This window comes from Anas acuta, chromosome 1 (assembly GCF_963932015.1).
Source record: "Anas acuta chromosome 1, bAnaAcu1.1, whole genome shotgun sequence".
NCBI classification, from domain to species: domain Eukaryota; kingdom Metazoa; phylum Chordata; class Aves; order Anseriformes; family Anatidae; genus Anas; species Anas acuta.
The window spans coordinates 122,669,803-122,688,006 of record NC_088979.1 but is presented as its reverse complement, the minus strand read 5'-3'; the positions used below and the strand labels follow the sequence as shown (position 1 = coordinate 122,688,006).

The 18,204-nt window shown below is 38.8% G+C and overlaps 1 protein-coding gene across 2 annotated transcripts in view; it reads left to right on the top strand.

The window, feature by feature from the left end:
• MAN1A2 (mannosidase alpha class 1A member 2) overlaps positions 1-18,204 on the top strand; it is a 135,427-nt gene that overhangs the window by 21,550 nt on the left and 95,673 nt on the right. Inside the window, exon 2 of one of the 2 annotated variants that reach the window (XM_068698910.1) lies at positions 7,872-8,127. The exons of the other annotated variant lie outside the window; for it this stretch is intronic. Coding sequence (XP_068555011.1) covers positions 7,872-8,127 — 256 coding nt within the window. The remainder of the gene's footprint in view (positions 1-7,871; positions 8,128-18,204) is intronic. 2 annotated transcript variants of the gene reach the window in all.

Here is an 18,204-nt window from a genome sequence, read left to right as displayed (position 1 = left end):
CTGAAATAGTTGGTTTGATTAATCTGAAAAATCTGTATGAGCTGATACATGAAATATCCTAGTTTTGTAATTACGGTAAGCATAAAATGCTTACATGGTCTCTAGTGACCCTTTTTAGCACTGACAAATGTCTAGCTGCTATTATGAATGCAACTGTTGGAGAGTGTTTGCAGAAAACCTCTGCCTTTCTTCACCAAGTAAAAATTAAGCTGACTGTGCAGGCTATGACAGTGCTTTCAAGTGCCAAGAAAAGCATTAACTTGAATTTAGCATATCTATCAATACTAAGGAATTTTTTTGCTTTTAGTTTTGTAGTGGGCTTGCTCTTCATGCATAAGGGATGTGCTTCAGCTGTCCAGTCCCTTTGGCAAGTTCTCTTGAGTGCCCATTCAATCTGTATTTTTGAAATTCTCTCTAAATATTATTATTCCAGAGCTGCTTCAAAGGACCCTATCTGTATCACAAGATAAAGGAAAACAGTTGGGTACAGATAGATACAGAAGTTACAACAAGCATTGGCCTTTAATGATCAGCCATAAGAATTAGTAAATTTAACATTGGACTTAAAAAAGTGGCTGTTTTCTTGCCATTGTGACAACAAAAATATATATAATGAGTAACAAGTTTTGCAGAAAGAAAATGCAGCAAGGCAGTGTAAGGATGTAAGTAGCTGATAAATGTCTTCCTGACAGGATTGCTGAATGAACAGAACAAGCTGTGAGGGTTCCCTAAACAAATGGGTTAAGAGAGACCATGTTTAAAATATGTGGAAACAAGGTAGGAAAATCTTAGGTGTTGTTAAGTTCTGGAAAAAAAATAAAAATGCCCAGACACAAGCAATCTGGGTAATGGAGAAATTTGCACTGTTGAGCAGAAGACGTGGGAGGAAGATTAAAAGTTACGGTTCATTGGACTTGAAGGTGACACCCAGCTATCTGCAAAGAAATGTTGGAGACTGAGGTTTTTGCTTTACAAGAGAGATTGGAACGGAATCTGTGAGCTTCCATCACAGAGAGGAATTTGAGAGCTGTGCTGAAAGTGTCTGAAGGCCCAGGCTTTTGGCCTAAGATTAAAAAAAAAAAAAATTAAAAGAAATCAGACACATCATTACCAGGAAGCGCCAGTTTCTTCTCCCTGTTAACTAATGGTAAAACACAAGGGAACAGCACAAAGCTGTGCTGGGGAGGTTCAGACTGGATATCAGGAAAAATTTGTTGACCATGAGGGTGGTCAAACCCTGAAACAGGCTTCTGAGCAAGGTGGTTGATGCCCCATGACTGTCGGTGTTCAAGAGGCATTTGGTTCACGCCATTAATAATATGCCTTGCCTTTTGGTTAGCCTTGATGTGTTCAGGCAGTTGAAATGGGTGATCTTCGTAGGTTCCTTCTAACTGAACTATTCTATTGTGTTGTTTATTGTTCACAGGTGGAAAGAAGTGTGTTGCAGAAAGCCTATATGCAGTTTAAGAGCGGTTATTTAGTATTAAAGGGAAGCAACTGTGTCATTGAATTATTTCTCACCTTTCCTTAGCACAGTCCAAAGAACTTGACTGACGGAAGTGAGGAGGACTGGTGTTTGGAGTGGCAACTGTCCTTGAAGAACAGCAAAGAAGCGAGCTAGCAGAGGATAACTCGGTATCAATAATAGTAAAGGAAGATGGGAAAAAAGAACATGAAGATCAAGGGAAAGTGCAATGGCAAGACAAATTTCTGAAACTAGAGGGAGAGGGATAAAAGTGCTTGAATAAGGAAACACTTGTTTATGTTATGACATGAGTACCTCCTGTCAATGCCAATGTAACCATCTGCTAGAAATAAGTTCTACTGTCACCTTTGTCTAAAAGGAACCACTCCAGAAGTGTGTACCTTTAGTTACTATCTGCTGCCTCTCATCGCCCAGAAAGTTAACCTATGTCCTTGCATGGCTTGAAAGTGTATTCTCCATATCCTAGGAAAACATGATGGGCTTGTAATGTGTGTGTGTGTTATAAAACGGTGTATGTTGGAAGGAAAAGCAACTTTAATACTTAATGTGTGAAATGTTTTTTGAGTCACTGACTCAAATTTTTTTTTCTTGTCTACCCATCTGCTGAGAATCCAAACAATAATAAACTGGTTGCTGTCTTGCTTTGGTAACCCTATGCTATGCTTTTTAGTGTGGGAGAGCAGTTGCTGGTCACCAGTTTTCTTTCCTTTAATTTTGTTTTCTTTTTAAATCTTGAATGAAAGAGCTTTAAAGCTTTTTTTTTTCTTCTTTTCTTTTCCTCCAGATCAGTTATTCAAAAGCTTGTTCTCTCACAGCAGGTAGGAGAGACTTGCATTAAAAGTCATCAGGGCAAGGGAAGCTCTAGTGGCTACTCTTAAGTTCAGAAACTTCCCTACCTCATGCATATTTGTAGCACATAAAGATTCACCTACTGATTCTATTATCAAGGCTTACAACTTGTGGTCTTTTCCGAATGACATTTTGTCTGCTTGTGCCGACTGTGTACAATATTCTTGCATAAGCAGCTGCAATAGTTAACTACAGTGATTGTTTAAGAAACTTGCACCTGTTTCTGGTATGCACTTGTCTAGTTTCAGATTGTAATTATTTGGGTCTATTTATGGTCCTTGCATCCACTTGATGATCCTTTTAATATTGCTTGTTTTAAAGATGCTACCAATGTAGTTTCATGGTACGTAGACCTCTCTATTTTGTCTCAAAATTTTTAGAACAAGCTGTTGGGGTGACTAAAGGAAGCAATAGCTTTGCTTTAGGTAAGGTTTTTGAAGAATTACTCCAAATGGTGTGTATTGTAAGAGCTTGCTAGCGTTGCCTGGAGCAGGGGGATAGTTGGGTAGGGAAACCGTTTTTGACACATTGTGATATGTGTTTATGCTGGGATTGTTTCCAATCTTTATTCAATTGCAAATATGTTCTTAGTTTTGGTCCTTTGAGGTCTCTCTTCTTTATCTCCATGATTTATTGAATGTAATGATATCTACGCACATTGAACTGTTGCTGACTCTTTCTTATACTGGATGAGGAGTTTGTTGGCATTTGGGTGCTGTTCGGTGGGGAGTGGGAGGCAGTGGGGAGTCTCAGTTGGTCACACATTTCAAATCTTTTCACAACTTCATTATGTATTTTCACTTATGTCATAATGCCTAAGAACTCAAGAAAAGTGATGTGACTTTTTAGGAGTGTGATTTTTCTTTTGCTAAGGTCATATACTTCAATATATTTGGTAAAATACATCTTCAGCTGGAACATACAATATGACATTTCTTGCAGCTCAGGCTGTCCATCATTGGTAATTGCACAGTGAATTTCTGTCTGCAGAAGAAGCTCTTGTACTATCTACTGTAAACTCCCTCAAATACCTGTTGACCTTTCTCTTCATCTTACTGTTTTCGTATGTTTGTTTCAAAATGTCACTTCCTGGAAGACTTTTGGCTGATCATACAGTTAGTGCTAGAGCTTTTCATCTTAATATTGAGTCTTTGCATATTTTCTTCAAACACTTAAATATACTGCTGAGTGGGTGAAGGAAAGTAGACTGTCATTCAGACCTCCTTAATGAATCTTGTTGGGTTATAGAGCTGTAGAAATCAAAACTACTATATAAATGTATATAGTAGTTCAGTAGTAGTTTAGACGTGAGTTCAAAACTTTTCTGAGTTATGGCTGTTTCATATGCTTTGTTTGAATCTGGAAATAAATGAGGATGGTAGAAAGGTTCAACACCAATTACTTGTCCTGGGACTGAAAATTAAAGGGAAGGACTTAGGTAGAATCTTCATGGTGTTTGATTTTGGTAGCACAAAGTTGTGATAACGCACAAAGCATGTTACTACAGTGGCACACTTTAGTGAGTCACACTTACTCTAGCTACTCAAACATAGTTAATTTTTTTCACATCTTTTTGGGGGATTGTCTTTGGGTACATGTGTGTTAACCACAGGCTTTACCAAAAATTTTATATCTACAGATAAAGCACATTTATTGTAAAGTAGCCTCTGCAAACTAGGTTCATGTGGATATACCATGAACATCTTTTTATGAAGGCCTGAAAAGCATAATTATCATGTTCTAAAAATTCCTTTTTTTTTTTTTTTTTTTCAAAGGATGAGCCTCACGGAAAAACCTGATTTCAGTGTTTACTAGCAAAACCATTAATAGATCTAGTCAAAAGGTAAATGTTATCACTTGCCTCCAGATACTGAGTTTGAAAACAAGAAACATGCTTCCAAAATACAATAACCCCACACTGAACATTTAAGAATCAAAATACTTCAATAATGCTTCCTGTTTCTCATTCTCCATAAGCCATGTCTTTGGTTTCTGCACAGAATACTCTTTCTTAGTGAAAATGTGACTGTGCAAAATGATCTCTAGTTCTGGCTACCTCATTCTGTCTAGCTGCATCTCCCACAAAGCCACCTTCTGCTAGCTTCAAAAAAGCTTTCCAGACTACAGACCTATGGTTTCAAGTTTTTGAAGGACTGCTACTATTCATCTGTATTAATGAGATTGGATTTGATGGTCATAAAGAGGAGCTCAGTGCTTCATTTTCATTGTTTAGGAGAAACTGAATGTGACGTGGATGATACTATGAAAAGTGGCTGAAGAAATTCTTTAAAAGCCTTTCAGTCATTGCATCTGTTAAAGCATTTCATTACAATTCTCATGATGAAATATATAAAGGTAATAGTGCTACTATAATTTTTAATTGCAAACATAATAGCACTTAAGAAAAAAACAAAGTGCTAATACAACGGTCTGTGTAACAAAGCTTTTTGTTGACAGCATGTGTTATCAAGTGATGTCAGATTATGTCAAACTGCGAACAAAATGTGCCTTAAAGTCCTTGAGCTCATGTGCTGAGCTAAAGAGTGCAGCTGAGATGTATATACATTTTAACTTAAAAATATACTGTGTATTTATGTGATAACAGTCAGGGCTAGTGCACTGGGGGGTTGAACTGTGCATTTCTTGAACGAGAAGCCCGATTTACTGCACTTTGACTTAGATAATCCTTCATCAGAGAACTGTAACTGTCATACACCTTACACAAAATGGATTAATCTATGGGGATTGCTCTGTTATTACTGTGCTAAATTATAGAAATATTTAGCCCAAACATTTTTATAGTCCAGGAGGATAGAAATTGTCAAATAAAGTTTGTGAGACAGTAACTGAAATTGTATTCAATTGGATTTTAAGAAATTTAGGGAATCCACTTTAGTTTTAGTCGGTTTTCAAAAGCAGTTTTTTAAGATTAAGAGAATTAATAGTTTAAAATCAGAAAATGCTAGTTAGTGCATTAACACTTCATTAACGTTTCAGCGTGCTTTATATCTGCATTAATTCTGATTTCTATTTTGTACGTTACGTTGAACATAAACTTTCATTAACTAATGCATCTCAAAACATAGCAGTCCTTATCTTACATTTCTTTTCTGTGCTGAAATGTAGACTATCGCTTTAATACATTAAGACTCCTATTTCTAGAATGATGCATTTAAAATATTGGGACAAGTTGGTGATTTTTTTTTTTTCTTTCAATTTGTTTTTATCTATTTTACTGCAACTTATCTGGTTAATTTGAGATGTTCTGCAATAGGGTTATTATGCGCCTCTTCCCATTCTAATCTGCTTGAGTGTCCTTTCCATATTCCCTCTACTCTGAAGAAGTTTTTACCTTTTAATTGTGTTAGAGAAGACATTTTGAATTTCCTCCATTCCTAAATTGGTACATGGCCTGCAATAGTCTAGTCTATTCTGTATAACAGCTGTTCTTAGAAGTTTATTTCTGATGGATACCTTTTGTGCTTTCTCTTGGAAATCTGAGTATTGGCATACAGTATAGAGAGCATGTTCATGAGGTATTTTTAATAAAAAAGTAGATGGAAGAAGAGCTTTTTTAAGATGTGTGTGAGTATGCTTACTATGCTCCGCCTTATCATTGTAGGGCAGTAGTTACAAGTTTACGTTGTCACATCTGCTCAGGAAAAGCATATCCTTAGACTATTCTCTTTTAGGTGCTGTTAAAATACTTTTCTTTTTTTTTTTTTTTTTTTTTTTAATTTGTGGGCTTCTTTTCTCTCTGCCCCAGTTTAGATCAATTCTGCAAACCATCTGGCAATATTTTTATATCCAGAGTGCAAGTGTTTTTATCCTTTTATTATTATTATTTTCATCATCTTTGAGATATGGCTGCTTGATTTTTTTAATCCTTCCTGCTTGTGTCTCAAAGCCCCTATTAATACTTGAAGCATCCCAGTAGCCATTATTAAAAATGCAGTAGACACTGTAAAGAAAGCAGAATGTCTTTTGTCTAAAACATGTAAAACATAACTTCATGCAAGTTACTCATATTGCCTTTGTTCTCCGACCTATTTTGGAAAGGTGAAACAGTGCTGTATAATAGTCATGACATGATCTATGAGGTTAATAAAAACAGTTCTGCTCTACTTGGAAAGCTCAGTAAGGTCTGTCCATATTCTTAAATATTGCAGTCTAAATATTCCAATGCAACACCCCAATCTGTTACTTAGTTTGGTTGAATCTCTGAAATGTTACCAGTTTATCATAGATGTCAAATATTTTTAATAAATTTTATAGGAAAAGTAGCCCAGTTTAAACATGTAGGTATCTTCTACTTTTTTTGTTGTTAATGTATGGTTAAGAGTTAATCCCATGGTTGTGTTTTCTGTGAATTTTGGATTGGCTTTTGATTGTCATGTATCAGAAAGCGATTGTTCCTTTTCATTAGTACTGCTTCAATACACTGGAAAAAAAAATGTCATTTGTGTCAAGTGACTCAGCTCCTACTAAAAGTGGTTAGGCCAAGCTTGGTATCTCTTATGTGGTTTGCTGCATGCCTTCTCTTCTTTCCGTTATCCACTTAATGTTTTTTGGCAAAAGAGTATTTTTTTTGTCCAGGGAGGCAGAGGGTAGGGAGTGTATTGTTTTTAATCTCTGCAACTATTTTGGCTTACATTGGTCATTGAACAACTCTATAAAGAAAAATAAAAAGGTTTTGTTATGTTGAGGGTCATGATGTGTATTTTCCTGATGCTTTTAAGTATTTTAGGACATTTTTCATTTGTTAGAATAACCTCTTTTTTAATACAGGCTTTAAAACAGCACTCCTTGTTTTGTGTGTGACTCTCATCTTTTACTGATCATTAAAGATCATGGTGCAAGATTGTGCTTAGAACCAAGATATTGTTGCTTTTGGCAACAGTGAGTTTCAAAGGCATGCTTTATTAAAAACCCTTGTGTTCTTAAATTGCTTTATAATTAACTCTGCCTTTAGTTTGTGAGATTTATAGATGATACCAATCAGAACAATAAGTACTGAATTCAAGGCAAAACAGAGCGTGATGGAGTTTACAGCTCTTGCTGCGATCTCATTGTTAATAAGGGCCTTACTGCAATTTTTTTGTAGTTATTACTCCAGATCTTGACAAGTTGCATGTGATGTATTATTGTGCAGAAGGTGAGGAAGAGCCCTTTTGATTATATTAAGACTGATTGTTAGATATGCCTGTGCGTATATCCTGTAGTTGAAGTACAGGATGTAGAGCTTTTCCTTTCTAAAGTCTTGAATAGATAAGCAAAGGTGCTTAGGTATAATCCAGAATACCTTATGGTACATTTTTCTACAATACTTTCACTGATGTGTGTGCTGTTCATCTTTTGAGCTTCATGGCAAAATTAAAATATGTTAATGCACATTTCTACGCAATAAACTTGTCTGAATCATTAGAATTATTTAGAGTAAACCAACTTGGAATGTGGCTTCTGTTTTGAAGCTGCAGTTTGTTTATGATCAATGTATTTTTAGTAATGAGATGCTGACTAGCATTTGTGTCTCTAGAGAAGAAGAGGAACGTCTGAGAAATAAGATCCGAGCAGATCATGAAAAGGCTCTGGAAGAGGCTAAGGAGAAATTGAAGAAATCACGTGATGAGATACAAGCTGAGATTCAGACAGAAAAGAACAAAGTAGTGCAAGAGTTGAAAAAGAAAGACAGCAAGCCACTGCCCCCTGTTCCTTTACCAAATCTTATAGGGATAAACAGTGGAGAACCAGCAGACCCGGATATTCGAGAGAAGAGGAACAAAATTAAAGAGGTAAATATGATGATGTGGTCCTACCCATTCTTGTATCTGATAGTAGTTACTTATGACATTCAGTGGCTATGTTTAAAAAAATAAGAAAAATAGGACTAGAAATCTTTTTAATTAACAGTAAGTCAAAAGTACAAATCAAGTATTAATAAATATTGACAGATTATTGCATGTTTTTTTCTGATACTGGAGTGTTAAACTGTTATGCAGTAAAATATTAAAAATGATTTTTTTCTAGAATTTGGTGTTATGGGGGTAGAATGGGGATGGTGTTGTAGTTGGTCATTAAGGTGTGGAACAGGAACGGTGTATCTTTAAAGCAGAGCCTGACTTTATCAGGTTCCATTGAAAGAATATGGTATGATACAGTGTTGCAAGATATGATGAAATTGAATTGAAAAGATGGGGGGAAAAATGACCTATTGCTAAGACTAGCAAATTACCAAATTATCATTTGCTTTTCAAAGTAAGTTTTAAGTGACTCTAAAACTGTGAGTTCATTTAAGTAGATTGCCTCATTTTCCTGTGAAACATTCAAACTAAGATGTTGGCCTAAACTTCTGTTTTTGTGGCAGTCTCTGCCATGAGAATTGCTGACTGTGATGCCATCTTTTCTACCTGTAAGATTCATTGCCCTCTTTTACCCTGATAATATGAACTTATTATTTATACCAGGCTTTTTTTCGGAATCTGTGTTTTTAGCTCATCTGATAGAAACATTATGGGACCTCCCCCCCCAATTCTGGTTAGTTTTATGCACCGAAGTCAGCTTAGCAGATAGAAATGGTTCAGGCCAGAAGTAGACAAGCACAAATGCTATTACTGAAGAATGTCTGGGGCCACAGCACTTGAAGATTTAACTCATGTAATCACTTACTAAGTTATCATCTGAATTTGATAAGCTCATTTAAAAAAAAAAAAAAAAGTCATAGGAGGGCTACAAAGCTGGTGAAGGGCCTAGAGGGGAAGATGTATGAGGAGAGGCTGAGGTCACTTGGCCTGTTCAGCCTGGAAAAGAGGCTGAGGGGAGACCTCATTGTGGTCTACAGCTTCCTCGTGAGAGGGAGTTGGAGGGGTAGGAGCTGACCTATTCTCCTTAGTCACCAGTGATAGTACCCAAGGGAATGGTGTCAAGCTGAGGCAGGGGAGGTTCAGGCTGGACATCACAAAGAGGTTCTTCACCAAGTGGGTGGTCGCACACTGGAACAGGCTCCCTAGGGAAGTAGTCACTGCAGCAAGCCTGTCGGAGTTTAAGAAGCGATTGGACTGCACACTTAGTCACATGGTCTAAACTTTTGGGCAGACTTGTGGGGTGCCAGGAGTTGGACTTGATGATCCTTATGGGTCCCTTCCATCTCGGCGTGTTCTATGATTCTATGTAGCTGTCCTAGCAATTGGGAAGTACAGCAGCTGGAGTATGTGACATGCTGTGGGTAGGTCACCCAAGTTAGAATTTTACTTCGAATATTAATGTTCACTGCTTAGCAAGAATGGATTTCATCTAATGAAAAATTGTTTATGCTTGTGGAGCTGTATGGCTATTTGAACCTACAGGTAGCAAACCCTTCCTGTGAAGTGGTGCACATTCCGTTGGTGACTATTGCAGAAACACTTTTGACTGAAGTTGTGCATATAGTATTGGATCCCCTTGATGCTGCTTTGTTAGATTCCTTTCTCATGTCCTTTCTCAAAGGACAGCACTGACTTGTGGACTTCAAAAGGCTGCTTTTCAAAACTGAGGAGCCCTCATATCCTGAGCCCTCACATCATATCCTGTGAGATTATACAGATAATTTAATTTTATCAACTCTTGTTTGTAGGATGAAAATGAATGCTGAAATGATATGGTCGTGCAGTTGTCAATTCTTCTTTATTTTAACTGGAGTTTACTGTATTTAAATACCTTTTGAGTTTACCACTGATTGATTTAATGGGTAGAATTAAAAGGAGTTAACCAAGTGATGTGAAAGCACTGAGCACAGCTAATAATGATGAACTAGCTTGAAGAAAACTAAAGTTCCTTTAGATCAAACCTAGAATTAAAGGGGAAGATTGATAATATGCATTACTGAGGTTGTTTTGTCAGAATGTATACATTTGAGAGGAGACAAAAATCTTCTAAGTTAACACAGAATAGTAATTTTCTTGGTGATAAAAATAAGTAGTGAAGTTTGGACAATTCTTTCTGTTTTAAATCTGCAGGTATAGTAATTTGTGGGTGGGGGAATCCAGAGTGATTTAACTGATAGCTCTCATGATTCTTACCTGCAGTTGCCATATATCTTGTGCTGTAAAAGGCTTATTACTTTTTTCTTTGTCAAAGTGTGAGTCACATTGACAAGATGTTTAATTAAATAATTTGTTGATGGCTTGTGTTTTTTGAAGTGTGTAGCTTCTCATAGACAGACCAAAGATTCCGTGGAAGTAAGCTTTAGCTGGGTGAGTACTTCAGTTAGGATATCGTATCTTTGTGCTGAGCATTCTTTGCCAGTGTGACTATTGGACTTGAGCAGTCCAGGCTCTTCCTAGTATGACGGAAACATTCTCTTTGTTGTGAGATTTGCCTTCATTGAGTCAGTCTTATCGGTACTGTGGCTGTCCAATGAATTCCAGAATTTAAGTTGTTTGATGCAGCAGACTGTTTCTTCTGCTCCTTCATGCATCTGACTGTAGAATACAGCACTAGAAGGTCTGCTAATGAGAATGGATGAATTGTAATGCTGATGAATGCGATGTTGTTTCAGTATTATTAGTGTGTGGCCTCTGTATCTACTTCTGTATTTTGGCATCTGCTGCATGCAGTGAATGTAATGTGGCTGAGGTAAAAACATGTATTGACAGTGTCAGATGAGTAATATTTTGCCTGAAACCTGCTCTTGGGGTATCGGTTGTATAACAGAATGCTTCAGTGATTCCAGAGATGCAATCCTACATCATGAAATATGCTGCAATCACTGCTGGTGTCTTCTCTTCCTGTTTTCCATAAACATTGTAGACTAATATAAACAGTCTTTGTAGATGAGATACAGATGTGTCAAAAAGAACAAGTTCTGGGAGATAATATCTTAGGCAGAGGTCTACATCAAGTGTATGTAGCATTTCTGATGTGCAGTACAGTACGGTTGCCTGGATTAAGATGAAAAAAATTGCCTAGGGAAGTGTTTAGTGCTTATAGAGACTGATCGACAGGCTTCAGAGTTCTAGGTGGTCCTGAGGAGGCAATTGGCTCTTGTTTTGGTTTACTTTGAAGTGTGCTGATGCATATTTGAGGAACTTTGCTCTCAAAGAACAGCATTAGACTACTTAAATTCACAAAACAAATGTATGTAGCCTACTTCACCTAGTATCAAATTGTGAAAATGTAGACATGGGCGAGTTGATGGAGTCAATTTGTAACGTGAACATGGCTCTTTGCAGCTGGGAGGCAGACTAGTTTCTGTCACTGTTACAGAAAAAAAATATTGCTACATCTACTTCTTTCCAAACAACTAGAAACTTTCTGAAGTATTTTTTTTTGATCACAGTGTAGAAAGTAGTTTTGCAGTACTTTAAAATATTTTAGAAACAGTTTGATTTTCAAGAAAGCATGCATAAATATAATTAGAAGATGTGTAACGCTATTAAGAGAGTTTTGTAAAGCATTGGAAACTGTATATAATAAGATGTTTACTGAGCACAGAGAGGGAAGCTTCTTGAGATCATGAAATAATCCAGAAACTAATCTGCATCTCCTGGTTTTAATTTTTTCTTTGGTTCGGATGTTTATATTTAGTGTTTCACTATGTTCTCAATTGTAACTAAATCACAGAACTGTATAATTTGTCTATATTATTCTAACATTCTGTTAATTCAGTTATTTAAATAAGGACCATTTTTGAGTTTTTTGATGTACAGTGACAATTTTGAGAGTTAAAGGTCTTCCCACCTGCTTACTATTCAAGCTTTGTAGCACTTCTCTAGTATACTCGACTGATTTAAAAAAGATGTTTTTCAAAACCAGAACAGCAATTACTTTATTAAGAATAAACATCTGAAAGTAATTCTTGTTGCTACAATTTAGCTTAGTACTAACATTTTGTAGTGATTTTTTCATACTAAGATAAAGATTATAATAGTTTTATAAAAGGGTAGATGTGGCTTGTATAATCTTTCAAAAGATTTTAAGATTTTTTTTGAGGCTAATGTAAAGAAATTAAGAATAAAACTGTTTTTTTTAGAAATCATTGTCTTCTTTCTAAGTTAAATTAGATATTAATTGCATGAGCAGTAGGAATTCAGGAAGCTTAATTTCTATTATGTCCTTTAGTGTTCAGAATATTAATTTTTGCCACAGTTAAAATGTAATCACTATGGATATTGTACTGTTTTTAATGAGTTTTGGTTCCTTGAAGAGTTAAATTTTACCCAGTCAAGTAAGGAAAATTTTCTTAAATCTTCTTCCTTTTTAAAATTTTATTTCTTTTAGCTCTTTGTACCCTATTCAGGATTAAGTTTTTTCATTTCAGACTAACTTCACACTATTGCTTTACTGCCAGCACTTGTCTGGCAAAACAGGGTATTTAACCCAATAATTTCACCATTCCCATGCAGGTTGTTCTATATATATATTATGCTTAACATTGGAATGTTTATTTTGATCAGGTCCATAAATGGTTGTTCTGAGAAGTGTTGAACTTACGGACATACAAGTTTTATGTACAAGTCTGTTTGTATTGTATTATTGTATTTCCTGCGTGGGCTCCTCTCCATGGGTTGCAGCTCCGGCCCAGGGCCTGCTCCTGCGGGGGCTTCTCCATGGGCCGCAGCCTCCTCTAGGCCACATCCCCCTGCTCCACCGGGGGCTCCTCCACCCATGGGGGGGCTGCAGCATGGAGATCTGCTCCATGTGGGACCCATGGGCTGCAGGGGGACAGTCTGCTCTACCAGGGGCCTCTCCACAGGCTGCAGGGGAACTGCTGCTGCCTGCCTGCAGCACCTCCTGCCCTCCTGCTGAACTGACCTTGGTGTCTGCAGAGCTGTTATTCACTCTTTGCTCTCCCAGCTGCTGTTGTGCAGCAGTATTTTTCCCTTTCTTGTATGTGCTCTCATCGAGGCACAAGCAGTGTCACTCATTGGCTCCGTTCTGGCCAGTGGTGGTTCAATTTTGGAGCTGGCTGAAACTGGCCCTTATCTGTCAAGGGCCAGATTCTGGACTCTCCTCAGAGAGGCTACCCCTGCAGCCGCCTGCTACCAAAACCTTGCCATGTAAACCTGATGCAAAGGGACAATTGCTTCCCTAGTCCTGTTGGCTACAGTACTTCTGATACAAGCCAGGATGCCATTGACTTTATTGGCCACCTAGTCATACTGCTGGCTCATTTTCAGCCAGCTTTTGGCCCGTATTCCCAGGTCCCTTTCTTCCAGGCAACTTTCCAGCTACTCTTCCCTGGGACTTTACTGCTGCATTGGGTTGTGATCTAAGTGCAGCACCTGGCATTTAGCTTTTTTGAATGCCATACAATGGGATATGCCCCATTGATCTAGCCTATCCAGATCCCTCTGCCAAAGCCTTCCTACCTTCAAATAGATTAGTACTCCTGCCCAAGTTGGTGTTATCTACAAACTTACTGAGTATGCACTTATTCCACTCATCAAGATTGTTGATAAAAATGTTAAAACTGGCCCCTATACTTAGCTATTGGGAACACCACTTTTGACCAGCTGCCAATCAGATTTTAATCCATTCACAACTATGCTTTGGGCCTGGCCATCCAGTCATTTTTTTTACCCATTAATCAGTACATCTGTCCAAGCTGTGGGAAGCCATTTTCTATGGGAGAATGCTGTGGGAAACAACTGTTTTGCTGAAGTCCATGTAAGCAACATGCAGAGCCTTTCCCATATCCACTAAGCATATAGTCTTATAGAAGGAGATCAGGTTAGTCAAGCAGGACCTGGCCTTTATAAACACCATGTTGACTGCATATGATCACCTGGTTGTCCTGCACATGTTGTGTGATGGCAGCAGAGATGATCTACTCCATGACTTTCCCTGGCACTGAGGTCAGACTGACAGGCCTCTCATTCTCCAGAGCCTACTTCCTGCCTGTCTTGTAGGTGGGTGTCAAATTTTCTAACCTCCAGTCAACTGGGACCTCCCCAGTTAGCCAGAACTTCTGATAAATTATTGAAAGTAGCTTGCTCATCAATTCTGCAAGCTCTTTCAGTACTCTTGTGTGGGTTCCATCTGACCCATCAATTTTTGTGTGTTCAAGTGGTGTAATAGGTTGCTAACTGTTTCCCCTTGGATAATAAGGACTTTGTTCTGCTCCCTGACTCTGTCTTCCAGCAAAGTGGGCTGGAAACCCTGAGAACAATTAGTCTTACTAATAAAGACCAAGGCAAAGAAGGCATTAAGTACCTCAGTCTTTCCCTTATGTCTTGTCACTATGTTGTCCCCCCATCCAATAATTAAAGTATATTTTCCTTTATATATTTTTTTTTATATAAAGTATATTTCCTTATATTTTCCTTCTCTTGTTTATGTATTTATAAAAACATGTTTATTGTCTTTAACTACAGTAGCTAAGTTAAGTTCTAGCTGGGCTATGGTCCTTCAGATTTTCTCATTGCATAACTTCACAACATCTTCGTAGTTCTCCTGAGATGCCTTCTCCTTTTTACAAAGGTTATAAACTATCTTGTCCTTCTTTCTTGAGTTCCAGAAGAAGCTCTCTCTGTTCATCCAGATTGCTCATCTTCTCTGCTGGCACATAGGGATGGTCTGATCCTGTGCCTTCAAAATATCATTTCTAAATAATATCCAGCCTTCCTGGACACCTCTGCCCTTTAAAATTATTTTCCAAGGAACTCTGTTAGCCAGGTCCCTAACAGCCCCAAATCTGCTTTCCAAAAATGCAAAGTAGCAGTTCTGCTGACTGACCTGCTTTCTTCCTCAAGGATGGAGAGCTGTCATCTGATAGCTGTGCCTGAGATGGCCTCCAGCCATTGCATCACCTATGAGACCTTCCTTTTTAACTAACAGGGCAAGTAGGGACATCTTCCCTAGTTGGCTTCCTCACTACCTGTGAGGAAGTTGTCCTCCGCACAGTCAGGAAATGCCTTAGTCTGTTTCTTCTTTGCTGTATTGTGTTTCTAGCAGACATCTATGAAGCTGGAGTCTCCCATGAGAATGAGGGCTAGCAATCAGGACACTAGGGCTAGCAGTCATTTCCTAACTGCCTGTAGAATATTGTCTTTCTTCATGCTGGTTGGGTGTTCTATATATACTCTAACCACACTATCTACATTGTTTGCCCTTCCCCTGACTCCTACTCGGATACACTCAACACTTTCATCACCATATCTAAGCTCCATGCAGTCAGGACCTTTCCTAATGTACCCCCACTTCCTCTCTTTTCTTTCCCATCTCTCCTAAAGAGCCTGTAGCCATCCATCTCAGCACATCTCACTGAGGCCTGTGGTATCATAGCCCCGAGACTGGGCTAAAAATTCTGGTTTTCCTTGCTTGTTTCCTGTGCAACCTGTATTTGTTTAGAGTGATTTAAGTTGGGACCCTACTGAAACTGACTTACTGTCTGGTGTTCCTTTTTGTCCTTCTTCAGGTGCCTCAGGACCTGCTGGAGGGACAATGCAGCAGGGCTTAAGCAATCTAAGTAGTTTCTAGAGTGTATTAATGATAATTTCCTCACCCAGGTGGTAGAGGAGTTAGTGAGTAGAGGTGTTCTGCTGGACCTCATACTCATCAAGGGGATTGTTGGGGGATGTGGAGGTCGAAGGCAGCCTTGACTTCAGTGACTATGAGAAAGTGGGGTTCAGGATTCTGAAGGGAGGGAGCAGGGCTAAAAGCAAGATGGACTTTAGGAGAGCAGACTTTGATCTCTTCAGGGATCTGCTTGGTAGAGTAGCATGGCATGAAGCTCTAAAGGGAAGAGAAGCCCAAAAAAGCTAGTTAATATTCAAGGATTATCTCCTAGTTCAAGAAATATATCTCCTGTCAAATAGGAAGTTAAGCAAAAATGCTTGGAGACCTGCATGGTACAAACAAGGAACTCCTGGCCAAACTCAAACACAAAAACAAAGCGCACAAAAGGTAAAAGCAAAGATGAGTAGCCCAGAATGAGTAAGAGACACTGTCTAAGGATGCAGATATGGGGTTAAGAAAGCCAATGCCCACATAGAATTGAATCTGGTAAGTGATGACAAAGATGACAAGAAGGGCTTCTCTAAGTGCATGGATGACAAATAGACTACTAGGGAAAATGTGGACTCATTCCTGAAGGAGACGGGAGATCTGGTTATACAAGAGATGGAAAGAGACCATGTACTGAATACCTTCTTTGCCCGTCTTTACTAGTAAGACTGGCCTTCAGGAATCCAAGGCATGGGAGGTCACAGAAAGACTGAAGCAAGGACAGTGTAGCTTAGTGGAAGAGGGTCAGGTCAGGACACACTTAAGTGAACTGGCCGTACATAAGTCTATGAGCCTAGACATGATGCACCCATGAGTGATGAGGGAGTTGGCTGATGTCATTGTGAAACCTCTCAATAATCTTAGATTAATTGTGGCATCTAGGAGAAGGTCCTAAAGGCTGGAGGATAGCAAATGTCACTACCATCTTCAGAAAAGAAGACACAGGAAGCTATAGGCTAGTTGGCCTCACCTTGATTCTTGGGAAGGTGATGGAACAGCTAATTCTGGAAACTGTTCTCAGGCCCGTGAAGGACAAGCAGATAATTGGGATAGCTAGTGTAGATGCATGAAGAGGAAGATGTGCTAGATAAACTCTTACAATGGAATGACTGGCCTAGTATATGAGGGGAAAGCAGTGGATATTGTCTACCTTGACTTCAGGAAAGCTTTCAGAACTGTACGCAGTAAGATCCTCACAGAGAAACTGTTGAATTATGGGCTGGGTGAGCAGACAATGGCATGGATTGAAAAGTGGCTGCTGAATGTTTGAGCCCAGAGTGTGGTGATCAATGGTGTGGTCTAGTTGGAGATGCACCCCAGGTATCGGTACTGGGTCAAGTCTTGTTAAAAATCTTCATTAATAGTCTGGATGATGGAGCAGAACATGCCCTGAATTAAGTTTACAGACCACACAAAAGTAGGAGTAGCTGAAACACCAGAGGGTTGGTTGTGCTGCCATCTAGAGGGGACCTGGAGAGGCTGGAGAAATGGGCGGATAAAAACCTCATGAAGTTCAAGGGGAAGTGTGAAGCCTTGCACTTGGGGGGAACAACACTATGCTGGAGGAGAGCCTGGACTCTGAAGATGATTGAGGACCACCTCTCATTTGAGGGAAAATTGTGAAAGCCTTGACTTTTTAACGTAGAGAAGACAGAGAGAGTGTGTGTGGGGGGTGTTAGATCTCATCAATGTGTATAAATGCCTGAAGGAAGGGGCAGAGACAGGCATTTTTTAGTTTGTTTAGTCAGTTAGTTAGTTTCCCCTGTGGTGCCCAGTGCCAGGACAAGAGGCAGTGAGCACAAACACAGGAGGTTCCCCCTGAACATAAGGAAGTACTTCTTTACTGTGAGGGTGTCTGAGCACTGGCACAGGTTGCCTAGTTAGGTTACAGAATCTCCCTCCTTCAACAGGTTTCTAAAGCTGTCTGGACATGGTCCTGGGCAACGTGCTCGCAGTGACCCTACTTGAGTAAGACCAGATCACCTTCAGAGGTCAATTCCAACTGCAACCGTTCTGTGAAGTCTGCTAGCTAAGCCTGTCAACTGGTAGAAAGCTTTACCAGAATGGAACAAACATGTAGTCTAAGTAAATAGAGTGAAATTGTATGTTCTAGGTTTCAAAGGTATGCTAGCAAGTCTGAGAATTCTCTGAAGCTTTTGTTCCACTTGTTCTGCATTCATTATGAATTGTAATCATGTAATTAGGCAGTACTAATTGTGCATAGAACCTTTTTCAGCTCAAAGGGTCGGTGTTGTTCACAGAATAAGCCACTTTTGAAGTTAATGGAGGTTCTGGCTGTGTAGCATGCTTGCTCCTTGTTCACAAATTTATTAAGCATCACAACATAGACTTGAAAGGAGATGCTCTATTAGTATCTGACAAATTGT